The sequence below is a fragment of the Salvelinus alpinus genome, chromosome 23 (genome assembly GCF_045679555.1).
Source record: "Salvelinus alpinus chromosome 23, SLU_Salpinus.1, whole genome shotgun sequence".
In the NCBI taxonomy this organism is placed as follows: domain Eukaryota; kingdom Metazoa; phylum Chordata; class Actinopteri; order Salmoniformes; family Salmonidae; genus Salvelinus; species Salvelinus alpinus.
The window spans coordinates 27,283,408-27,306,144 of NC_092108.1; the positions used below are offsets into that span (position 1 = coordinate 27,283,408).

General features: G+C 42.3%; 1 protein-coding gene across 2 annotated transcripts in view; it reads right to left on the reverse strand.

Moving 5' to 3' along the window:
- The window catches only part of LOC139550691 (rho GTPase-activating protein 21-like), a 71,943-nt gene that overhangs the window by 44,076 nt on the left and 5,130 nt on the right, over positions 1-22,737 (reverse strand). For both annotated transcript variants that reach the window (XM_071361763.1, XM_071361762.1), the window contains exons 3-4: positions 13,920-14,114; positions 12,683-12,704 (exon numbers count right to left, since the gene is read on the reverse strand). In XM_071361763.1, the coding sequence (XP_071217864.1) occupies positions 12,683-12,704; positions 13,920-14,114 (217 nt within the window). The remainder of the gene's footprint in view (positions 1-12,682; positions 12,705-13,919; positions 14,115-22,737) is intronic.

Sequence of the window (22,737 nt, forward strand, 5' to 3'; positions counted from 1 at the left end):
ATGGGTAAATTGTGAGTGACTGATCTACAAATAATATAGAGTAGTTATGTATGATGCAAGGTTAGTCAGTCTCGACTCGCCTTTAAATTCGGCTACAATGTCGAACGGGCCCTTTGTTTCAGCCTCCACGTGGTAAACAAAGAGATTCCCTCTCATTCACAATGGCAGTCCTGGGATAACCCAGAGTCAGCAAACTAGTCTCCATAGACACAGTCACACCCCACATTCACGTATCTGGGAATATCATATGCCACCTATACATTATACTGTAATATGAAGACGTAACCTACGTGACATCAGAAACAAACTGAAACAAGCACACAGACGAATGCAAACTGAAACAAGCACACAGACGAATGCAAACTGAAACAAGCACACAGACGAATGCAAACTGAAACAAGCACACAGACGAATGCAAAATGAAAGTAGTGATTTAAGATCTGCCCTTCTCCCTCTCTGAGCTACATGATAATTAATTATTATTTATTTTTTATCCAGTCAGATATACACTCCAAACAGCCTACCCGACCGCTCGGAGGTGTACGCATGGTCCCAAAGCTCACAGTTGCCTCGTTTTGTATCACATTCCAATTATACAACTGGGGGGGGGGCAGAAATGCAATTTCAGATTGTGAAATTGCACCCCCTAAGTGCCAAGCCAAGACAGTTTGTGAGCATCTCAGGTTGTTTTCACTACCAGGGTATAAAATTTACTTTTAAAGTCCACCAGCCACAGATTTAAAAACTACCAACAGTGTTTCCTCTGCGTTCATTTACGTGTGGCGCTGCACCACGGCAGAATCATTGGCGCTACACAAAAAGAAACATCCCATTTCTACCAAACATAGTTTCAAAAAAGTTCTGTAAAGCACATGTGCTTTTATTGGTAAATAGATGATCTGTCTGGGTTCAACACTGTTCTGAAGGTTATTTAGCTCTGTGAGCTGTGGCAGGCAGCCTGCAACTCAAGAAACACAGTGAGCAAGTGACCAGTGCTCGATACAGACAGACACTCTGCGGCGTGAAACACAATTCACTTCAATCACTTCAGAGTGCACCTGCATGAGAAACTGCAAGAAAGGTACATCAGCTTGTTTGCTTGACTAACGTTAGCTAGCCAACTAGTTAACTACATTAGCTAGCTATAACCTAAAAACCCTACTAACGTCATTTAGATCTATAATATTGCTGCCACAATTGTAACGGCAATTAGCTATCCAATATCCACAACTATGTTGATGATAGAAACATGATTAAATAACGTTACTAGTCTAGCAAGTTAGCGAGCTAGTTTGTTTGGAACTGTATCAAGTGCAAGCAATATGGCTATATTTATCCGTCTTCGACTTTGATTTATTTTTATCCGATGAGTTTATTGAAACATTTCCAGCCACAGCAGCGAAAGGGGGAGCAGGGACAAGAGTGTCAGGTAATGTTAACTTAGACTGCCAACGTCAAATCAGCCCGAACTAAATTAAACGTATTTTAGTTAGATAACTCTTTAAAAGCTTCAGCTATCGTTTTTATAACAAGCTTTACTGGACAGAGAAGAGGCAGAATCCCGGGGGTGAGGTAGGGATGCCTGAGGGACAGAGGGGAGCAGAGAGGAGAAAAAAATAGGAGTAGATAAAAGGAAAGGAGGAGAGAGGAGCAAGGCCAAGGGCCCACCACCAGCAATCCAGATGGGACCAGGTGGCTTAAAATTGACAGACTGAAGCCGTGGCTATATAATATGCCACATGGTTAGTCAAATTTCCGTTAATTAGGCTAAGGGCTAGAAATGTTTGTGCATATTTAGTCTGTACTAGTCTACAGCATTATGTGTAGTGTTGTAATGCTTGCTATCTGTAATAGGTATTGCCCCAGCCACCAGTAATTCCACTAATCTACACTTTACATCCCATTAAAGAATGTTCTGCCGCCTGTGCTGTTAACATAGGCAGGCTGCTAAGAGGGGTCTGTCAAAGCGCTCTTTTATTGAAATAGGGGACCGAGAGTCATCGGCTGGACTACATTAACCGGCACCCAGGGACAGAGCACCACCTGGAAAGTATGAGGGCTCATGCATTGCTGGCAAAAGGTGAAGATTATTCTATTGGATTCTTCCATTTCTCAAAAAGTCTTCTAATGTAAAAGATGTCTCAGACTGTGCACTAACCGAGGCTCAATAATAACGCATTATGCCTGTTGCTATTCGCAGGCTCCTCAGTCATGGTTGCGTTCAAGCCAACCACAGCGCTTGAGCACGAGGCCGGGTTTGAAATGTCTGTACCATCTAACAAAGTGGGAGCAGGCCCATCACACAAACTTCCCACAACTGCTGAATTGCTGGGTTGTGACCATTTCACAAAGCTCAAGATGAATCAGTGCTCAATAATTCTGTGTTTTTGTTCATATTTTCTTCACTTGATATTTAAATGTCACCAGACTTATTTCACATGGGCAAGAACACAAACTGTAGGTCACACATAATAGTGGAGGTAATGTTGAAGATTCTGACTCAAGTTAAGGAGGAGCCTATCCTCCATGCCATCCAGACATCTGTAGTCATTGGCCTGGAGGCTGATGAAACTACAGACGTGGCAACTAATAAGCAGCTGGATTTACATGTCAGATATAAATGTATTTTTAATATTGATATTCTACAGTCACACTGCATCCATGAGTAGTAATGAAATTGTGTATGGATGTATGTATGTTTTCCAGATACATGGAGCAAGAGACACACCTTTACAACCAGTTCCTGGACCTGGTGTCAGTCCCTGATGGCAAGGCAGACACCATCTTTGCATCCACCAAGGAGGTGCTGCACTTCAAAAAAGATATCAACAGAGATTGTACGGCCTGGGCACTGATGGGGCTGCAGTGATGACTGGTATGGACACAACATAAAGTCTTAGAATTAACCATTTCTGGGTGTTTTGTCTTGCGATACAAAATATTTTCCTCATCTTCAAACAGGACATAGTAGTGCGGCAAAAACAGCTCAAGGATGCCTTCCCGTGGATGGTGTCTGAGGTCCCCTATATGGACACTTTCAAGGAGCACCTGCAGCAGCTCCATAGTAACTTAGCCAAAAGCAGTAACAAGACAGAAGTCTTGAAAGCTGCTTCAGCAACCCTGGGCCTTCAGTAATTAAAAATAAAGGTGAGATTATGCATCACATTACTTCACTTGGCTAATCTGCTCATCTTTCTTACCTAGGGCCGCTACACTTCCTGTGCCACGTAAAGGTAGGCCTACATGTATTATAGATTATTGTGGACTCCAAAATAAACTGCTTTCAGTGTCTCAAAACTATTTGAGTGGTCCGCAATGGGGCTTTTAAAACCTGTTTTGTATTGTCAATTGATGTATCATTGTGGAGTGAAACACTTTTCTAACTCTCTACAGATTTGTGGCAGCAATTTACCTGCAGGCGGACGTGCTGCCCCACCTGAAGCGGCTTTCAAAAGTATTCCAAAAGGAGGATGTAAACTTCCAGGCCATAAAAGAGCAGGTACATTATTTTCTATCTTCATGTTCAAAGATGTGCAAATGTCTCAGTTTAACAGAGTCACAGGACAGCACTACTCAATGAAATATTTAAGAACTACTGACACTTCATAACTTCAAACAAAACAACTATTGTGTTGTAGGTCCCTGTGACAAATCACTCCCTGCCATTAAAAAAAATTCTGGTGATTCACAGCCCCTGGGGTCATTTCTGAGCCAACTCCACCAGGACCTCGATGACCCAATGGGTCTGGGGGCATTCAACATCAAGGAGGAGAAGACCAAGACCAGGGAGCAGTTCTGGGCTCGGTTCAGATGTAAAAACATTTGTTTTCAAATGCTAATGAAAACAATGTTACATCATGTGCTGGATAAACTAAAACAAACAGCTATTAATAACTTTTTTTCTGTTTTGCGCTGTAATTAGGTCATGGATCCATATCACGTTGGCCTCCAGGACAGCCTAGACCGGAGGGTCCAACACCTGGAGATTCTGGGGGCCTTCTGTGTGTTGGGACCTCAGGATGTGTTCTCTAGTGAGAGGATAAACACCTTTAACCTGACCCCCCTCTCCAGGCAGTTCTTGCAAGCACCAGAGGCTGCAGAGCTGCAAGTGGCCCTCTTTCAAGCAACATGTGCTAGTAGGAGCAATCAAGGCATGGCATGAGTGTGAAACTTTTGACCAGAACATTTCAGGCCAGTGTTGCCCAAACCCTTTTTCCTGTTGAACTACCACTCTTGTGGCTCTTTTAAATGTTGTACATCTTTTTGTTTTTCATGTATTTCAGGGGTTGGACCAGCTGACAACAATGACAAAGCTGGCCTCGCAGTTTGATGAGTGGGGGCAGCTCTACCCCTGCCGCTGGCAGCAATAGCACTGACTATACCAGTGTCTTCTGTTAAATTGTGAAAGGGACTTCTCTGCAATGAAACTAGTAAAATAATTTAAACGTGAAAGTAGATCCTTTGTACCTCTCCCTTCTCTTATTAGTCCTTCTGTTATTGCAGGTCAGAACAGACTTGAGGAACAGACTGCAGGGAGAGCATCTAGCCGACTGCATGTGACTCTCCATCAACAGCCCTCCCCGTTAAGGAGCTCAATTACAGGAGGGCGTTGAAAATCTTTTTCCAAAAGCCCAGAAGAATAAATTGCTCTGACAAAGGCTGTCAGAACTAGGTTTTTGTCAGAACATGGAAAGAGATTTCCATGCCTTGTTTTGTGATGAATATGAATTAGTAGGCTCCAATTCATGTTCAGTCAAATGTTCCTGTTCATTTTGGCAAGATACATTTTGGGACCAGTCGATGTTGTGTTTCTTTAGATCGTTGCAGCACTCAACCTTAAATTGCATCCTGCATACTATAATAATTTTACCAATACGTTATTGAGCTCATTTCTGGGGGTGGAAATTATATTTTAGATGGTTTGAGTTTTTTCCTTTTAAAAAGTCACCAGAACCAAGCTTAATAGTACTTTAACATATTTTGTTTTGGGGGGAGGACTCTAGAACCCCCCCCCCAGAAAAATGTGTTAGCTGTGTGGGAAAAGTTTCCCGAGGAAAACACTGCTAGCCAAAATCGATTTTTTTAAATTACACCATGAAAACACAAAACAAAAAAAACAGCTGAGTATGCTTTGTAATGTTTCTAAAAGAAATGTATTACTAGTAAGAAGTAATGTGGTATATTGTACTAGTAAGAAGTAATGTGGTATATTGTGTACAAAACATTAAGAACACCTAGCTAATATTGAGTTTCACCCCCTTTGTCCTCAAAACAGCCTCAATGTGTTGGAGCATGGACTATACAAGCAGTCGAGGCCCATTTTAACGCCAATCCTTCCCACAGTTTTGTCTGGATGTTCTTTGGGTGGTGGACCATTCTTGATATATATGAGGGAAACTTGAGTGTGAAAAACCCAGCAGCGCTGCAGTCCTTGACACAAACCGGTGCGCCTGACAATTACTACCATACCCGGTTCAAAGGGACTTAAATCTTTTGTCTTGCCCATTCACTCTCTGAATGACACACATAGTAAATCCATGTCTCAATTGCTTAAAGTCCTTCTTTAACCTGTCTCCTCCCTTCCTCTGCAGGTAACACTTTACACCCAGCATCATAACATGTCAACCATGTCATAACACCGTCATAACACCTGTTGTGACCTATAATTAGGCTGGATATGAAAACTGATCATGAAACCTACATAAGACTATCAACATTTACAAACCTACCACACAAGGCAAAACATTCCACATTCCTACTTGTCAACAGTATGTTTACGTTTAGTACAATTTTCAAAAATTGACCATATTAAATCATTGTAATTAAGCACAAATTGACGTCAGATATGCACCTACCAAAATGCTTGGTTGCTGATGATTGGGATGAACGCAGGAGCAGATTTCAGGAGCAAAACAACCTCTTTATGACTGATGACTGACATAAGGGCATGTACAGTGCCTTCGAGGAGGATTCAGACCTAGACTTTTTCCACATTTTGTTATGTTACCAACTTACTCTAAAATGTATTTAAAAAATCTGCAATCTATACACAATACCCCAGAATGACAAGGATTTTAGATATTTTTTGCTAATTTAAAAAACACAGAAAGACCTTATGTTACATAAGTATTCAGACCCTTTGCTATGAGACTCGAAATCAGGTGCATCCTGTTTCCATTGATCATCATAGAGATGTTTCTACAACTTGGAGTCCACCTGTGGTAAATTCAATTGATTGGACATGATTTGGAAAGGCAAACACCTGTCTATATAAAGGTCCCACAGTTGACAGTGCATGTCAGAGCAAAAAACAATCCATGAGGTTGAAGGAATTGTCCGTAGAGCTCAGAGACAGGATTGTGTCAAGGCATAGATCTGGGGAAAGGTACCAAAAAATGCCTGCAGCATTGAAGGTCCCCAAGAACACCGTGGCTGCCATCATTCTTAAATGAAAGAAGTTTGGAACCACTCTTCCGAGAGCTGGCCTCCCAGCCAAAACCGAGCAATTGGGGGAGAAGGGCCTTGGTCGGGGAGGTGACCAAGAACCTGATGGTCACTGACAGGGCTCCAGAGTTCCTCAGTGGAGATGGGAGAACATTCCAGAAGGACAACCATCTCTGCAGCACTGCAACAAATCAGGCCTTTATGGTAGAGTGGCCAGACGGAAGCCACTCCTCAGTAAAAGGCACATGACAGCCCGCTTGGAGTTGGCCAAAAGGCACCTACAGCCTCTCAGACCTTGAGAAACAAGATTATCTGGTCTGATGAAACCAAGATTACGCTTGGCATTCAGGCCAAGGAGTTTAAAGTCTGGAGGAAACCCGGCACCATCCCTACAGTGGTGCCAGGTCAGGGGAGCATCATGCTGTGGGGATGTTTTTCAGGGGCAGGGACTGGGAGACTAGTCAGGATCGAGGCAAAGACTAACAGAGCAAAGCCCGGACTTGAACCTGATGGAACATCTCTGGAGAGACCTGAAAATAGCTGTGCACCGACGCTCCACATCCAACCTGACAGAGCTTGAGAGGATCTGCAGAGAAGAATGGGAGAAACTCCACAAATACAGGTGTGCCAAGCTTGTAGCGTCAAAACCAAGACTCAAGGCTGTAATCGTTGCCTAAGGTGCTTCAACAAAGTAGTACTATACATTACATGACCAAAAGTAGGTGGGCACCTACTTGTCGAACATCTCATTCCAAAATCATGGGCATCAATATGGAGTTGCTGCTATAACAGCCTCAACTCTTCTGGGAAGGCTTTCGTCTAGATGTTGGAATATTGCTGCGGGGACTTGCTTCCATTCAGCCACAAAGCATTTCGCTACACCCGCAATAACATCTGCTAATCATGTGTACTAAACCAATAAAATGTGATTTGACAAGAGCATCTAGCAAGGCAGAAATTTGACACACTGACTTGTTGGAAAGGTGGCATCCTATGACGGTGCCACTTTGAAAGTCACTGAGCTCTTCAGTAAGGCCATTCTACTGACAATGTTTGTCTACGGAGATTGAATGGCTGTGTGCTCGATTTCATACACCTGTCAGCAACGGGTGTGGCTAAAATAGCCGATTCCACTAATTTGAAGTGGTGTCCACATACTTTTGTATATATAGTGCATGTACCAACAGGTGTAAATACATGGGTCATGACCAATGTTCCCTCAAAAAAAATTGGCACTGAGAACATTTCAGATCTGCAGAGCAGAAACTTGAACGTTGTGAAAATTCGGTGCAACTTCCAGCGGGCGTTTACAGCGAACACTGAGGCTGTGGCCGCTTTAAATTTACAGTGTTAACAGTGGCCAAGTAGGCTACTGTGGCCATCTGATCATAATGGAGGCCTACCAGAGTGGCATACCATCAAAAACTATGGAGAAAATGCCTCCCATAACATTTTAACATGAAAATAGCTGTTATATCATTCAGCCCACAGTAGCATCCATTTTTTTTTTTAGAGACTGACATGCAGAGCTTGACATTAACCTGGTTGTCCACTTGTCCTTCAGACAAGGAGGTGACTGAAAAAGTTGTTTGATGCAAGAAACCACTTCACAAAATAGAAAATGCATTATTATTCCCATACCATTATTACAGAGAATGGGACAAATGCCTATTGGCTATTTAGCTTATTCAAGCATGCCTTAAAACTACAACAATACCCCTTTAAGACAAAAAAAAGCTCTTTACCTGACTCGCTTTTCAAGGATGTATATGTTGTGCTCTTGAAGGAAGCAATCACTCCCCTATTGCGGACTACAAATGATCTATAACTGGGCTAATAACTCACCAAGTAGCAAAAGATATGAACAAAATGTGCACACGTGGCTACATGCAGCTCTAGCTTTGATCTCAAAACAAACGCATCTCCTGCTGTAAACACAGTCCAGGTCAAAGTAAAATGGCACATATCCATATATGGCAATAGTCTATTTACATATAGGCCTACTGAAGCTCTGTTTATGCCGCACCGGTCTGTGTAGAGTACAGGCTGAGTAGTGCGTGTCAATGGAATAGAATCCTTCTCCGATGCGTTCTGCCTATAACAAAATCTGTTGCATAGTTTGTTTTTGTAAAAAATAAAATAATAATTGAGGTTGGCTATATGATCACACCCGGTAATAGATCCGTTGTTGTATTAATTGTGAGGCATAGATGAGTGAGCTTACATTTAAATCATAAGCTTTATATTTTACTGGGCTGACGGTGCCTGCATCTGATGGTCAGTCTCAGTGGAGGGAAAGAGCAGGAGACTGAGGGTACGCTGACACTGCCAAAAAAGGTTTTGCAAGGTTTTCCAACTGATGGCGAAACTCAAGTCGCACCGTATTATTTCTGCCTATTTGTTACTCCTATGAACAGAGAAAGTGAAATATTCCTCAATATTAAAAAAGACCCAAGCCGCTAACAATAACGCAAGCCTATAGATATACTTTCCTACTCATTCAGTGCTTGTTGTAGCGCTGGGTGGAAAAAGTGTAGAATAAACATGAACTCACTCATAAAAACAGCATCTCTGCCATATTCATTGACAGTCTCTCTCAATCTCACAGTATCAATTTTGCTGTAGCTTTCTATTATGCCTGCTATGTTACTGCAGACACTGTCACCTGAGCCATTCGATTGGCCAGCGGTAGGCCTATTGTGCACTTGATTTGCTCTCTGGGTATGCTGGAAAGACAGTTTGTGCCTTCAAACTAGTGATGCACCGATATGACATGTGGCCGATACCAATATCCGATATTTCCCTTGCCAAAAAAACCCTGATACCGATACTGCATTTTTTTGCGGCCTTTTAAGCATTGAAGTACAGTTAAATAGTTAACACACACACACACTCACAGCGTTCTAAGGCACCTCATCTCAGTGCAAGAGGTGTAACTACAGTCCCTGGTTCGAATCCAGGCTGTATCACATCCGTCCGTGATTGGGAGTCTCATAGGGCGGCACACAATTGGCCCAGCATCGACCGGGTTTGGCCTGGGTAGGCCGTCATTGTAAACAATAATTTGTTCTTAACTGACTTAGTTAGCCTAGTTAAAAAGGTTATACACACAAACCAAAAAGTTATTTTGTTCGCATTTACGTATGTCCCCATTACCAGTAAAACATAATCAAAACCTATTTTCTTTCACTTACTTGCTGAATTATGCCATTTGTTTAGTCGTTTCATTCTCAACCAGGATTTCTATGGAACGCCGTTTGCGTCTTTGCGTGTCAAAAAAGATATGTCAAATAACACTATTTGACGTGCCAAATAAGCTTGTTGACCAATCAGGACCTGAATATGACTGCACGTCACATAATAATTTAACGCGTTCATAAATGTTTTATGTAGTTATGAATGTAGTTATTACACATTAGTGTAATCAATCACTTGTATTTCATGTCACTCTGTGAAGCTAACCACAATAAGAATTAGCCACAATAGTGGACTTTGCGGTTAGCCTTCAAAATAAAAGTATGACAGTGACGCAAACAAATACAAATGGTAGAAAGAATTATGCCATAATTGAATAGATCATGCTAAACGAGGTTGGAATGTTATATAAAATCAACAAAAGGCAATTTGTTAATTTGACAAAAACCTGTTGAAATCACACAATGTATTAAACTTTAGAATTGCATTGGGGGCATACTTATTTCACTGTACAGCCTTACCTACGGATTGTAGATCAATGACATGGGGTATCAGTCTACTCAGTGACACCCAGAAAACATTAGCATCGTAGCTCTTATTGCGGGACTCTGAAACAACTGAATTGAGCCAGATTTATTGTCAACCTATGTGTATTGAACAATATTCTTGAGGAAAAACAATACTGCGTGGATGTTTTGGAGTATGATAACTCTTGAGGATGTTTTGAAAAAATATATTGGGTATTGAGTAGACTGATACCCCATTTCATTGATCCCCAATCCTTAGGTAAAGCTGTACAGTGCAATATGAATGTCAATACACACAATAGGCTGACTGGGGAGATGATTTCACACAGTCACAGTCCCGCAATGAGAGCTACAACGCTAATATTTGCGTAAACTCTTCACAGTTGTGTTCTGTGTGTGTCACCGAGTAGACTGATATCCCATTTCGTTGCTTCACATTCCAACCTTGTTTAACATTATCGAGTTTAAATATGGCATGATTCCACCAATTGTAACCTTCTGCATCACTTTCAAAGAGGTACTTTTATTTTGAAGGCAAACCGCAAATTCCACTATTGTGCCTAATCCTTATTGTGGCTAGCTTCACATCACATAACCCAGTGCGGTCGAGCCTCACTAGCCAGATGAAGCTAGCTGGCTGCTTATAACGTTAGCTTTGGGCAACAGAGTTAAGTAGCTGGCTAGCTGTTTATTCTCATGAATAGTTCAATTTCAATAGGCACACAACAAATGGCTACCTAGCTAATACTTACAAGGATTCCTAAATCATTGCTAAGAGTAATGAAAATTATTGCAGTTTCTTCTGATCATTGTTTTCAGGCTGATTGTATTGATGCTAGCTAGCTACCCCAGAAGTTGCGGTTGAACAAATAATGCTTTATTACCAATGCGGCATTGTAAACACATCGTTCGTGGCGTTCTCAGACTTTTTTGAACAGGTTTGACAGTGCTACTGATAGTAGTGGTGGCGCTTGGCTTGCACGTTAAAATTCAGAACACACAACATTCTATAAGAGAACTGTTATTTGACGTGTCAAATTAAAAGCTTATTTAACACATCAAATAGTGTTATTGTCAAATAGTGTTATTTGACGTGCATCTTTTTTTGACACGCAAAGAGCATAACGGCGTTCCATAGTATGTCTTGAAGTTAATACCGGTAGGGCAATATCTGAAAAATAGCACACTTGGTAGTGTGTACCGGTGCTCGACCAGTCGCGAAAGCCAACATCGCCCACGACAGAGAACGGTTGATTATCAAGGGCAATAAATTCCATTATCTTGGCGTTAATGGATTTCGCCTTGGAGTTGTCTAGCTGAAATCTTCTTAGTCTTTCAAATGACTGCTTGACTTGTTGACTGCTCGATCCACACAGCAGACATTGTGGGCTAGATTAGGAATGCTGTGTTGCACGTGTAGCGCAACATTTTACGTGGCGTCATTACGTCATGTACCTACATTATATAGGTATGCACGTCAGCTTTGACATCGGTTTTGTACATCGGTGTTAAACTAGACATTGGGCCGATACCGATGTTGGCATTTTTAGCTAATATCGGCCGATTCCGATATGTTCACCGATATAGCGTGCATCCCTACTTCAGATACATGAAACGGTTCAAAGAACCACTGCTCTAGAAAGTTGAGTGAAGTTCAATCTCGTCCTTCGCTCCGTGGGCTGATATTTCTGCATGGCAGTCCTGGGGGAGCTGAGAGGGTCTACTGCGCGCCCACAGCTTAGAGGGAACATTGGTTATGACCATATCATGACAAGTTATGTCAGCTGTTAAGACATTACATGATTAAGACCGTGTCACAACGTGTTACGACACTGGGTGTCAAGTAAAGTGTTACCAAACACACAAACAATCCACAGGGAGATCTAAAACACACTCCTACTACCACAGCAGTGTTTAGAGGAGGAGACACACTGGAACAGCAAACCACAGGCCAAACTTATTCCTCAGTGTGGACATGATTGGATAAAAACATGCAAAACATTTGAGCATTTGAGATGGCGAGCTTTATTTAACAGAAGTAGTGTGCTATAAAAACAAACACCTGCATGCTCCCACACACACGAAAAACCCTTGGGTAACTGATGTGTGGTGAAATGGGTCAGGGGTTACAACATTTTTTTCAACAGGTCTATTTTCCTAAAAGTAACAAAACACCAATGCACAAGTGCACACACCTACAAACACACAGGACAAATGCAAAAACCTAAAAACAAGGGCTTTGGGCAACTTTTTGTTGTGCGGTGACGACAAAGTGCAGTTGGATAAAAGGTCAGTTAAGGACAGTAACAGGTGGTGATGCTGGCCAAACCGTTTCAGTCAGGTCTCTACAAAGGTCACCTTAACACAACAGCTACCCTGTTCCATGTGCATAACAAGGAAGTAAAAGAGCTACGTCACCAGATGGAAAAATCCTACAAAGTGGGAGGCAGATTGACGATGCAGTACTGAAGGACAGACAGAGGAGGAAGGAACAGTGTGCGAGTCATTCAGCTTACCTCTGCGGCCATGCTCTTCCTCCTGTAAAAAGACAAGATAAATGTTATTTGCCACCAGCAATGATGATTTCTGAGTTAAGAGGGGTCATAAAGTTGCTTAGAGGGATCAATTAATTTTACTCAATGGAAATTCTGGTTGGGGAATTACTCTCTTTTGTTGCAACTTCTTCCACATTAACCATGTTTCCATCCAACCTTTTTATGTGAGTAAAATACATGTTGGTTATAAAATGTCACGACAGGCCTGATGGAAACAGCTAATTTGTCAGTAAACTTGACAAATGTTGACTAAACAAGATATGCTAGACAAGGTGTGATCTTTTGTCTGTAAAATATATTATGCAAGAAATGGCAATGGAAATGCACAAATATTGATATAATAACCTTCATATCGAAGTAACTTTGGAGTAACGTGATATGGTATGTGGTCCTCCCACTACGACTCGGGAAAGCATGCTGTTTATTAGGCTACAGATTAAATAAATTATGATGAACTTCACAGGGTGGTGAAAGTGCACGGTGACGAGCTTGATACTCCTTTCCTATAAATATTGAGGGTCTTATTCTGGAGACATGATGATCGATGCCTGGCTGCTTTTTGACAAATCTAAATAATCTTGCTATTTTGTCCATAATAATCTCATGTGGAGTAAGGGGTATTCAACTCTTACCCTAACGAGGTCCGGAGCCTGCTTGTTATCTACCTGATAGTTAACTGCACACACACCTGGTGTTCGAGGTCTAAATCAGTCCCTGATTAGATGGAAACAATGAAAAAAATGCAGTGGAACTAGCTTCGAGGTCCCGAGTTGAGTTTGAGGGATGAATGATATCCTACCCCCACTGTATCTGCCAGCTGTTGGCTAGAGAGCATGTGCCAAGACCAGAGTGAGCACATTCTCAATATAACGCACATTTGAAAATGTGATGGAAACACATTTAAACTTTATTTTAATTTTTTATTCGGTACATGGGAATTTAACAGCAAAAGTTTGTCATGTGCACTATGTCATCAAGCACAGCCTTTGAGCCGCAACAGGTCAATTTGATAGAAACACTTATGGTGGGAAAATGCACGTATTGTTTTTATGCAGATTTTTAAATATGCGCATGAAAATCTGGTTGCCAAGTGGATGGAAACCTAGCTAATGACATCATACAAAATGCTACAGCAAAATTCAATAAAGTAAATGGAAGAGCTTTGGGATATTCATGCAATCCTGAATGTGGTGCTTACCGGGAAGGGGTACGGGTGCACAGCTGACTCGGGTGGGTAGACAATGAAGTGGCGCAGAGTGAAGCCGAAGCCTTGAGAGGTGCGTCGAAGACGGAGTGTCTTGGGCCCTGGCCACGAGAAGGGTTCCTCCTCTCCCTGCAGGTTGAACAGGCCTGCAGGGGAATCCCCCTGCTCACCCCACTCTGGCACTTTATTCTGGTGGGAGAAGGAGAAAGAGAGAGAGGGGGGAGCAAGGAAAGGCAGGTGGGAGACGGGGAGAGAGATGGTATTATTATTATTATACTGAACACAACTGTATAACAGACTGAAATAAGATCTACTGCAGGTGGTTCAGCGTTAAGCTACTCATATTTCACTGAGAAAGGCAAGGATTGCATGAAAGTAGTACAAAGTTAATGCAGAGACTAAAATCGACACATGCTGTATAAATACATTTATTCCTTTTGGAAAATAAATCACGAGTCTGGCAACGACTCAGTGTCTTGTCTATGTTCTGTATCCTGCTGAATAATGGTTCATAAACAACAGTAATAATAACAAAGTTAAATTGACATCATGTGTCTAGGCTAGCTAGGTCAACAAAAACATGGGATCTAGAGGAAATTCACAGAAACGCCTCCAGTACTTCGACCAAGGAGTTAGAGCTACCTCATCTGCACTAGCTCATCTAAGTGAGTAATTGTAACAGAGTCATCGTGCCATAGTGCTGGTGTCACATTTCCAGTGTTACTGTAGAGTAGGGCAGAGCCTGGGGCCTCAAACACCCACTGCTGTGTTTAGTGGGCATTTATAGCCTCACACCTTTGTGGTGCAGCTCCCATCCTCTCCCTCCCCACCCTCCTACTCCCCAAGCTCAAATTTCCAGTCAAAAAACTACTTTCAGGAAATTCACTGTTCAAACAGTCAATCCCTGCCTGCTTTGCTTGCTCTCCTACTCAACCTCAAACCTCCCCCTCTCCCTGGCCTCATGCAGCACCAGGGTTGCAAAATTATGGGGACTTTTAATAAATTCCCTGGGTTTTCCCGAAATACCAGTTGAAGGATTCCCGGAATCAGAAGGTAAGCAGGAAATCTAGAAAACTCCAACCAGGATTTTTGGGAAACAAGGGAATGTATTGAAATTTCCCAGAATTTTGCAACCCTATCCAACACAGCACTCACCAAAAACTCCACCACAGCCCCCACCCCCTTAACATCCCTCCTCCTGGCACTGCGCTTCACCCACAATAAGAAGAATGTGATGAGCTTGCATTCACACTAACCCTGCTGCTGCCTGGGGAAATGTGATAAGTAGTAGATGTCAGAAAATGGATTCAGCTACATGCTAACCGAAGCCAACCCGGGCCAACCAATTCAACGGCTAAATTGAGATATTTCAGCAAACTGCCTCCGCTCTGACATGACAACATCCTATCCACAGCCAAAAAACAAACCACACGTAATTTTGATTAGGACATTCATTTCATGGTTGTTTTGTGGATCAAAGCAATTACATTTGATGGATTCAAACACATTGCAGAAGCAAAGCAGAAGCCAGTTTACTTTTCACAAACATTCAAACCCTCTGATTTCTAACACACTCAGTCAGCAAAACATTATACAGGAAGAACGTTCAATACATTTAACAACTTTTAGTTTAACAGCTTATACGTTATGCAAATCAACAGCCTCAAGGGTTCTACCATGTTGAGACTGGTATTTTGCTACATCTTTGTTCATAAAATCAGTTGAATGTTTATTAGATCTACTGGGGCTAAACATGTAGGCTACGTCAATGGAGCAACAGAACCTTTTGGGATCTTTTTGAGCTTTGTGGTCAACAAAACACATGCTGAACAGAACAGAGGTACAAAAGACATCAGGGGCTCAACCTTATCATGGGAGAACGAGCCAATGGCAGAATGGCTGCTGTGAAACCGAGCTGCAGGTACAGCTGTGTGACACCCGAGTCAGTTTGGTTGGTTGGGAAGTAACTGGCCAAACAGGTTTCTGACTGCGTGTCTTCCCCAGCTGTAACTGTTGTTCCCTGGCTCCAGCACTACTTCCCCGTTTGTGTGTAAGTGTTTGTCCTACATTCATTCCACTCAAATCCATGGAAGTTTTGAGAATAATTAGGCTATGTAGTATGCGAGTCCTTCTGTAAGTTAGGCCTAACTATGCTGATCCGCCCCTACCTGTAAAAATATGTATGCTATTCAGTAAAAGCCATCTTTGAATCAGACAGCTCTTTTTTTATTACAATTGAAGAGTTTATGAATGACAATAGTACGTAAAGACTTCCATCTATATTATATTTTACTTTTACTGTTGAAAAGCGATATCCGGAGTATAAACACAGTAAAATACACACACTAAAACTATACAGTTTGAGCAAAATTGTGTTTGAGACAACAGCCAACTTCAAGGAATGGGGTATTATAGGAGTGTTGCATGGTATACTGAAAATCAGCAGTGGAAAAAGTACTCAATTGTCATACTTGAGTTAAGGCAAAGATACCTTAATAGAAAATGACTCAAGTACAAGTCAACCAGTAAAATTCTACTTGAGTAAAAGTCTAAAAGTATTTGGAATTGCTAAAATGTACTTAAGGACCAAAAGTAAAAAAGTATAAAACATTTCAAAGTCCTTATATTAATCAAACGGCACAAAAGTTTTTTTTATTGACTGATATTGACGGATAGCCAGAGGCATACTCCAACACTGAGTCATAACCAATTTGTAAGTCGCTCTGGATAAGAGCGTCTGCTAAATGACTTAAATGTAAATAACTTACAAAGCATTTGTGTTTAGTGAGTCCGCCAGATCAGAGGCAGTAGGGCAGACCAGGGATGTCTCTTGATAAGTGTGTGAATTGGACCATTTTCCTGTCAACATGTAACGAGTACTTTTGGGTGTCAGGGAAAATGTATGGAGTAAAAAGCACATTCTTTTCTTTAAGGAACGTAGTGTAGTAAAAGTTAAAAACATAAATAGTAAAGTACAGATACCCCCAAAAACAACTTTTTAGTACTGTGAAGTATTTTTACACTACTGCCGAAAATACTAGAACATGAAAAACAGTTTGGTACTGGAATTTGTTACTTTCGGTACTTCTGTCAAATGTGTCTCACGGCTCGACTGTATCAGCACAGCGAATGCACCCCTTATAGCACAAAAGCACTTAGCCTGCACTGGAAGTCTGGGCTAAATCATGTTGTTAGCTCCCCATTCATGATGCACAGAAGTTTAACACACTTGAAGAATGCCACACGGCATGTAGAAATGTTTAAACTTATTACTGTTCGCAAAACAATTCCCATACAGGCTAGAACACTTTACGATGCAAGATGATACCGGTAGCTTCCAGCTTTGTAGGCTAATTTTTCTTGCTAGCTTACAGCTGAAGCTATCATCAAATCACTACCCTAGTACTTTGTGCTAATGCAAAATATGCGGTTTTCAAAGCAGGTTGCCACCAAAATGGTATTAGTTCACTTTAAAAAAAATAATTGGTCTCTCACATCTCTACCAAAGATGATCTATTGCCTCAGGGAACTGACTCTGGGCCGCAACCATCTTGCCTCGTGAATGACGTCATTACTGGTTAGAGAGCACGCACTTAAATAAAAAAAATAAGCTACTTCTATGCAAATGTTGTTAATCAGTACAATAAAAGAAGTCCCAAATGGAAGGGAAACAGATTGTCATCTGTATTCCCATTAAAATCAGCCACTTAAGTGAATTTGTCTCAATACTTTTGGTCCCCTAAAATGGGGAGACTATGTACAAAAAGTGCTGTCATGTCTAAACGATTCACCTGATATGGATGAAAATACCCTCAAATTAAAGCTGACAGTCAGCACTTCAACCCCAGTCATCGATTTCAAATCCAAACTTTTGGCATTTAGAGCCAAAAGAAGAAGAAAAAATACTTCACTGTCCCAACAATTACAGATGGCATTGTATGTTATTATTTTATGTAACACCAGATAAGCACAATAGGTAGCCAGTATTATGGAGGGCCCTGTATGTTGTGCTGTTATGTAACACCAGATAAGCACAATAGGTAGCCAGTATTATGGAGGGCCCTGTATGTTGTGCTGTTATGTAACACCAGATAAGCACAATAGGTAGCCAGTATTATGGAGGGCCCTGTATGTTGTGCTGTTATGTAACACCAGATAAGCACAATAGGTAGCCAGTATTATGGAGGGCCCTGTATGTTGTGCTGTTATGTAACATCGGATAAGCATCATAGGTAGCCAGTAATTATGGAGGGCCCTGTAAAAATCAGGTGATAAATGAGGTGAAAGTCACTGGAGAAGGACTTTAAGTGCAGGCCTCAAATGCCTCCCGATCCCTCGGGCATGCCAACCCTAGTTCACCGGATCTAATTTAGCCATGGATCTCATTCCAGACATCTCCAGTCCTCAGTTGTGGAGAGAGGATGGCTGGGGGTTGTTGGCTGTCCGCTATTCAGTCCTGAGAAACAGATGCATGCCTAGCAGGGCTGTCATTGCCCCTCACATAGTTAACGCTGTGGTGACCGAACCCAGCCAAAAAATGACCGGCTCTCGCCTTCCTCCCTCTCAGCTGAGTCAATGTGCCAGTTGCATGCTGAAAGCAGCAGGACTAGACAACCAAACAGAGGCACTGCCTCTCCAGTTAAACACGGATTATGACTGGGGAAAGTTTGATGGTTCCAATGGAAACCTAAATGGGGAGGATGAATAAAAAGTGACGCATCTATTGCCTCTGGTTATTGAGACAAAATGAGAACATGGGTTACTACCAGTTCAGTGCAAACACTAACTTCATGCATCACACATCAACTAAAAAATACAAGCACATTACAGAGAAACACACAAATAACCACACATGCCTTTCAGTGTATGAATCACTACCAGAATAGCAGAGTCTAGTGTTTGCATTGGGTGTGGCAGTGGGAACAGGGAGTGTGTGAAGCACTGACTGAACTTAATAAAGATCTGGTTCAATTCATATCAAATCAAATTTTATTTGTCACATATACATGGCTAGCAGATGTTAATGCGAGTGTAGCGAAATGCTTGTGCTTCCAGTTCCGACAATGCAGTAATAACCAACAAGTAATCTAACCTAACAATTCCACAACTACTACCTTAGACACACACAAGTGTAAAGGGATAAAGAATATGTACATAAAGATATATGAATGAGTGATGGTACAGAACGGCAAAGGCAAGACGCAGTAGATGGTATCGAGTACAGTATATACATATGAGATGAGTAATGTAGGGTATGTAAATATAAAAGTGGCATAGTTTAAAGTGGGTAGTGATACAGGTATTACATAAAGATGACAAGATGCAGTAGATGATAGAGTACAGTATATACATATGAGATGAGTAATGTAAGGCATGTAAACATTATATTAAGTGGCATTGTTTAAAGTGGCTAGTGATACATTTTTGATCAATTTCTATCAATTTCCATCATTAAAGTGAGCTGGAGTTGAGTCAGTATGTTGGCAGCAGCCACTCAATGTTAGTGGTGCCTGTTTAACAGTCTGATGGCCTTGAGATAGAAGCTGTTTTTCAGTCTCTCGGTCCCTGCTTTGATGCACCTGTACTGACCTCGCCTTCTGGATGATAGCGGGGTGAACAGGCAGTGGCTCGGTTGGTTGTTGTCCTTGATGATCTTTATGGCCTTACTGTGACATCGGGTGGTGTAGGTGTCCTGGAGGGCAGGTAGTTTGCCCCTAGTGATGCGTTGTGCAGACCTCACTACCCTCTGGAGAGCCTTACGGTTGTGGGCGGAGCAGTTGCCGTACCAGGCGGTGATACAGCCCGACAGGATGCTCTCGATTGTGCATCTGTAGAAGTTTGTGAGTGCTTTTGGTGACAAGCCAAATTTCTTCAGCCTCCTGAGGTTGAAGAGGCGCTGCTGCGCCTTCTTCACAACACTGTCTGTGTGGGTGGACCAATTCAGTTTGTCCGTGATGTGTACGCCGAGGAACTTAAAACTTACTACCCTCTCCACTACTGTCCCGTCGATGTGGATAGGGGGGTGCTCCCTCTGCTGTTTCCTGAAGTACACAATCATCTCCTTTGTTTTGTTGACGTTGAGTGTGAGGTTATTTTCCTGACACCACATTCCGAGGGCCCTCACCTCCTCCCTGTAGGCCGTCTCGTCGTTGTTGGTAATCAAGCCTACCACTGTAGTGTCGTCCGCAAATTTGACGATTGAGTTGGAGGCGTGCATGGCCACGCAGTCGTGGGTGAACAGGGAGTACAGGAGAGGGCTCAGAACGCACCCTTGTGGGGTCCCAGTGTTGAGGATCAGTGGGGTGGAGATGTTGTTACCTACCATCACCACCTGGGGGCGGCCCGTCAGAAAGTCCAGTACCCAGTTGCGCAGGGCGGGGTCGAGACCCAGGGTCTCGCCGGCTGCGACAGAGCCTGGGCGCGAACCCAGAGTCTCTGGTGGCACAGCTAGCGCTGCGATGCAGTGCCCTAGACCACTGCGCCACCCGGGAGGCCTATGATATTTTATTTTTAAGTCGGGGGCAGCCCTAATGTGGTTTAAAACATTATCTGGCATCATTATCCAACAATGCCTCTGGCATACTTGTACTGGTATATTAGGTAACATGCTTTAGAGACAGAGTGGTTATGGTCATTTGTAAGGTTGAGGCTGTGGCCCATCCCTCCAAGCCACAAAAAGTACAACACACACACACTTCGGTACTAAGCTAAGCCTGGACAACAACTGTTCTCCTTGCATTTCAAACAGCTAGTATTTTCTTCAAACAAAGAAGGGATGAAGGCAATTATCTCTTGTTAGTCTTTCACAAGTACGCGAAAACACTGACGCATGGCCCCTATGTTTAGAGACTCCGATGACATCACACCATGACACACTGCACAGACCACAAGACATCAGGCCTAAATACATCAGACCTCAGTGTGAAAAAGGAAATCTCTCTGTGGGCTGCCAAATTCTACACCACATCCAGTCTAAACCAAGCACATCACTGTGAAAAGCCTGAGATGATGCTGCAGAGGGCCTCTGGTGTGACTTTGCCTGGGATGTTTCAGTCTAGTAATGCTGGCGGTAACTAGCTTGAGTATCATTAGTTACCCACATACCTTGTACATGTTATGTAGCCTAATATGTAATACAATTTTACAGTACCTGTAATCTTGGTGCAGAAGGGAGTTGCCCCATCCTGTGATTTCTGGCCTTTTAAGATGATTAGGACCTACCACATCACGTGCCGAAAGATCGTTTGAAAGGAACATGAGATATTTGACAGCCTAGAGGATGGAAAATTTCTGGGACAATTGGGGTTGAGCTTGGCATGACTTCTCAGCCAAGCACCTCTTGCCTTAACTATGAGTGAGTGGTTGTTCCTGGCATGGGAACCGCAGCCCCTTCAGATCTTCTGTGAGCCACAGTCATGCTTCCACTTCCTGGCTGAAGGTCGTGGTGTATAATGTTTTATGCCCTATTGCTTCAAAATTCCCTAAACTTCAGGGAAAGGGGAATGGGAACAATAAACAAATCAAAATGGTATTTGTTCACCCTGCAGGTCTGCTCCTGAAAAACATCTCTCCACACAGGTGTCACATCTCCTCTTAATGAGGGCTGGGCGTGCCCACTGCACAGTGCTCTCCACTATCATAGTGCTGAAATAGATTGATCAAAGGTTGGCTGGCACAAATAGACAATGTCAAGACAATTGTTTTCCACCATGCAGAAGTATTAAGCCTTCAAAAAAAACATACACAACCAGCAGTAGAGTAAACATGCACACCCAAATGCCTCACCCCTGAGACATTACACTGGCCATCTGGCTTTGTAATGTGATGGGAGTCTAATAGAAACATATTAGGTTTTACAGCCGCCATCAACGAACTCATTCAGTTCATTGAAATAGTAGTCTGACTGACTTGCTGATTAGGAGTGCCATCTAAAATGCGGTGTTAATTATGCAAGAGAGACTTTACACAGTGTTAAAGTTGACACATATCTCAGTGTCCGGCCTTGAAGTGGAATGGAGAAGAAAAAAAGGACAATAGCCTAAGCTAAACCCATCTCTATATTTACCAGAGACTGAACGTAACAGACAACCCAAAGGCTACAGGAAGTAAGAGCCACCCTCTATCCAATTGAAGATCAATTTTCCCTTCCGTTATCCATCAGACAGCCATATGATGCTCTGTAAATGGCTGCTAAACTAGTTAAGCCATGGGCTTTAATGAGGTACAGATCACAGGAGAGGAGGATATGCCTAGTAGAGCCTTTAATGGTCAGGGCTCCTCAGAGAAAAACATCCCATTCACTAATGACACTACTTCCCATGGAGAATAGCTAGACTGGATGCATCACTATACTATGTCTCTTTTGTTCTAGCTACACAACGGTTTACTCTCAAATATCTGTAAGGGGCAACTTGATAAAAATAGGTTTCTATATAATCGATTAAGCAGACCTCACAGGCACAAACATGACTTGAGTGTTTTCCTCTGGGTCTCATCTGTGATATTTTAAAAGACTCAGGTCACAAAAAAATGAAATACCACATTACTTATTACTAGTGATACATTTAATGTTTTAGAAACATTAAAAAGAACGCTCATCAGTTTTTGTGTGTATTGTTGGTGAAAGTTTAGCCGGGGAAAAATATTGGACTGGTGGATCAAAACGTTAATAGTATGCCCTGGAAGAAGTGCTTGAAGAGCAGAACCTGCTTTGACTGACTGGGGAACCGGCTTGTTTCCCCCCCACTTGCTTCTTTTTGACAATGTCAAGCAAAGTCACATTTTTCTAGGCCTATAAGAAAAAAGGGCTACG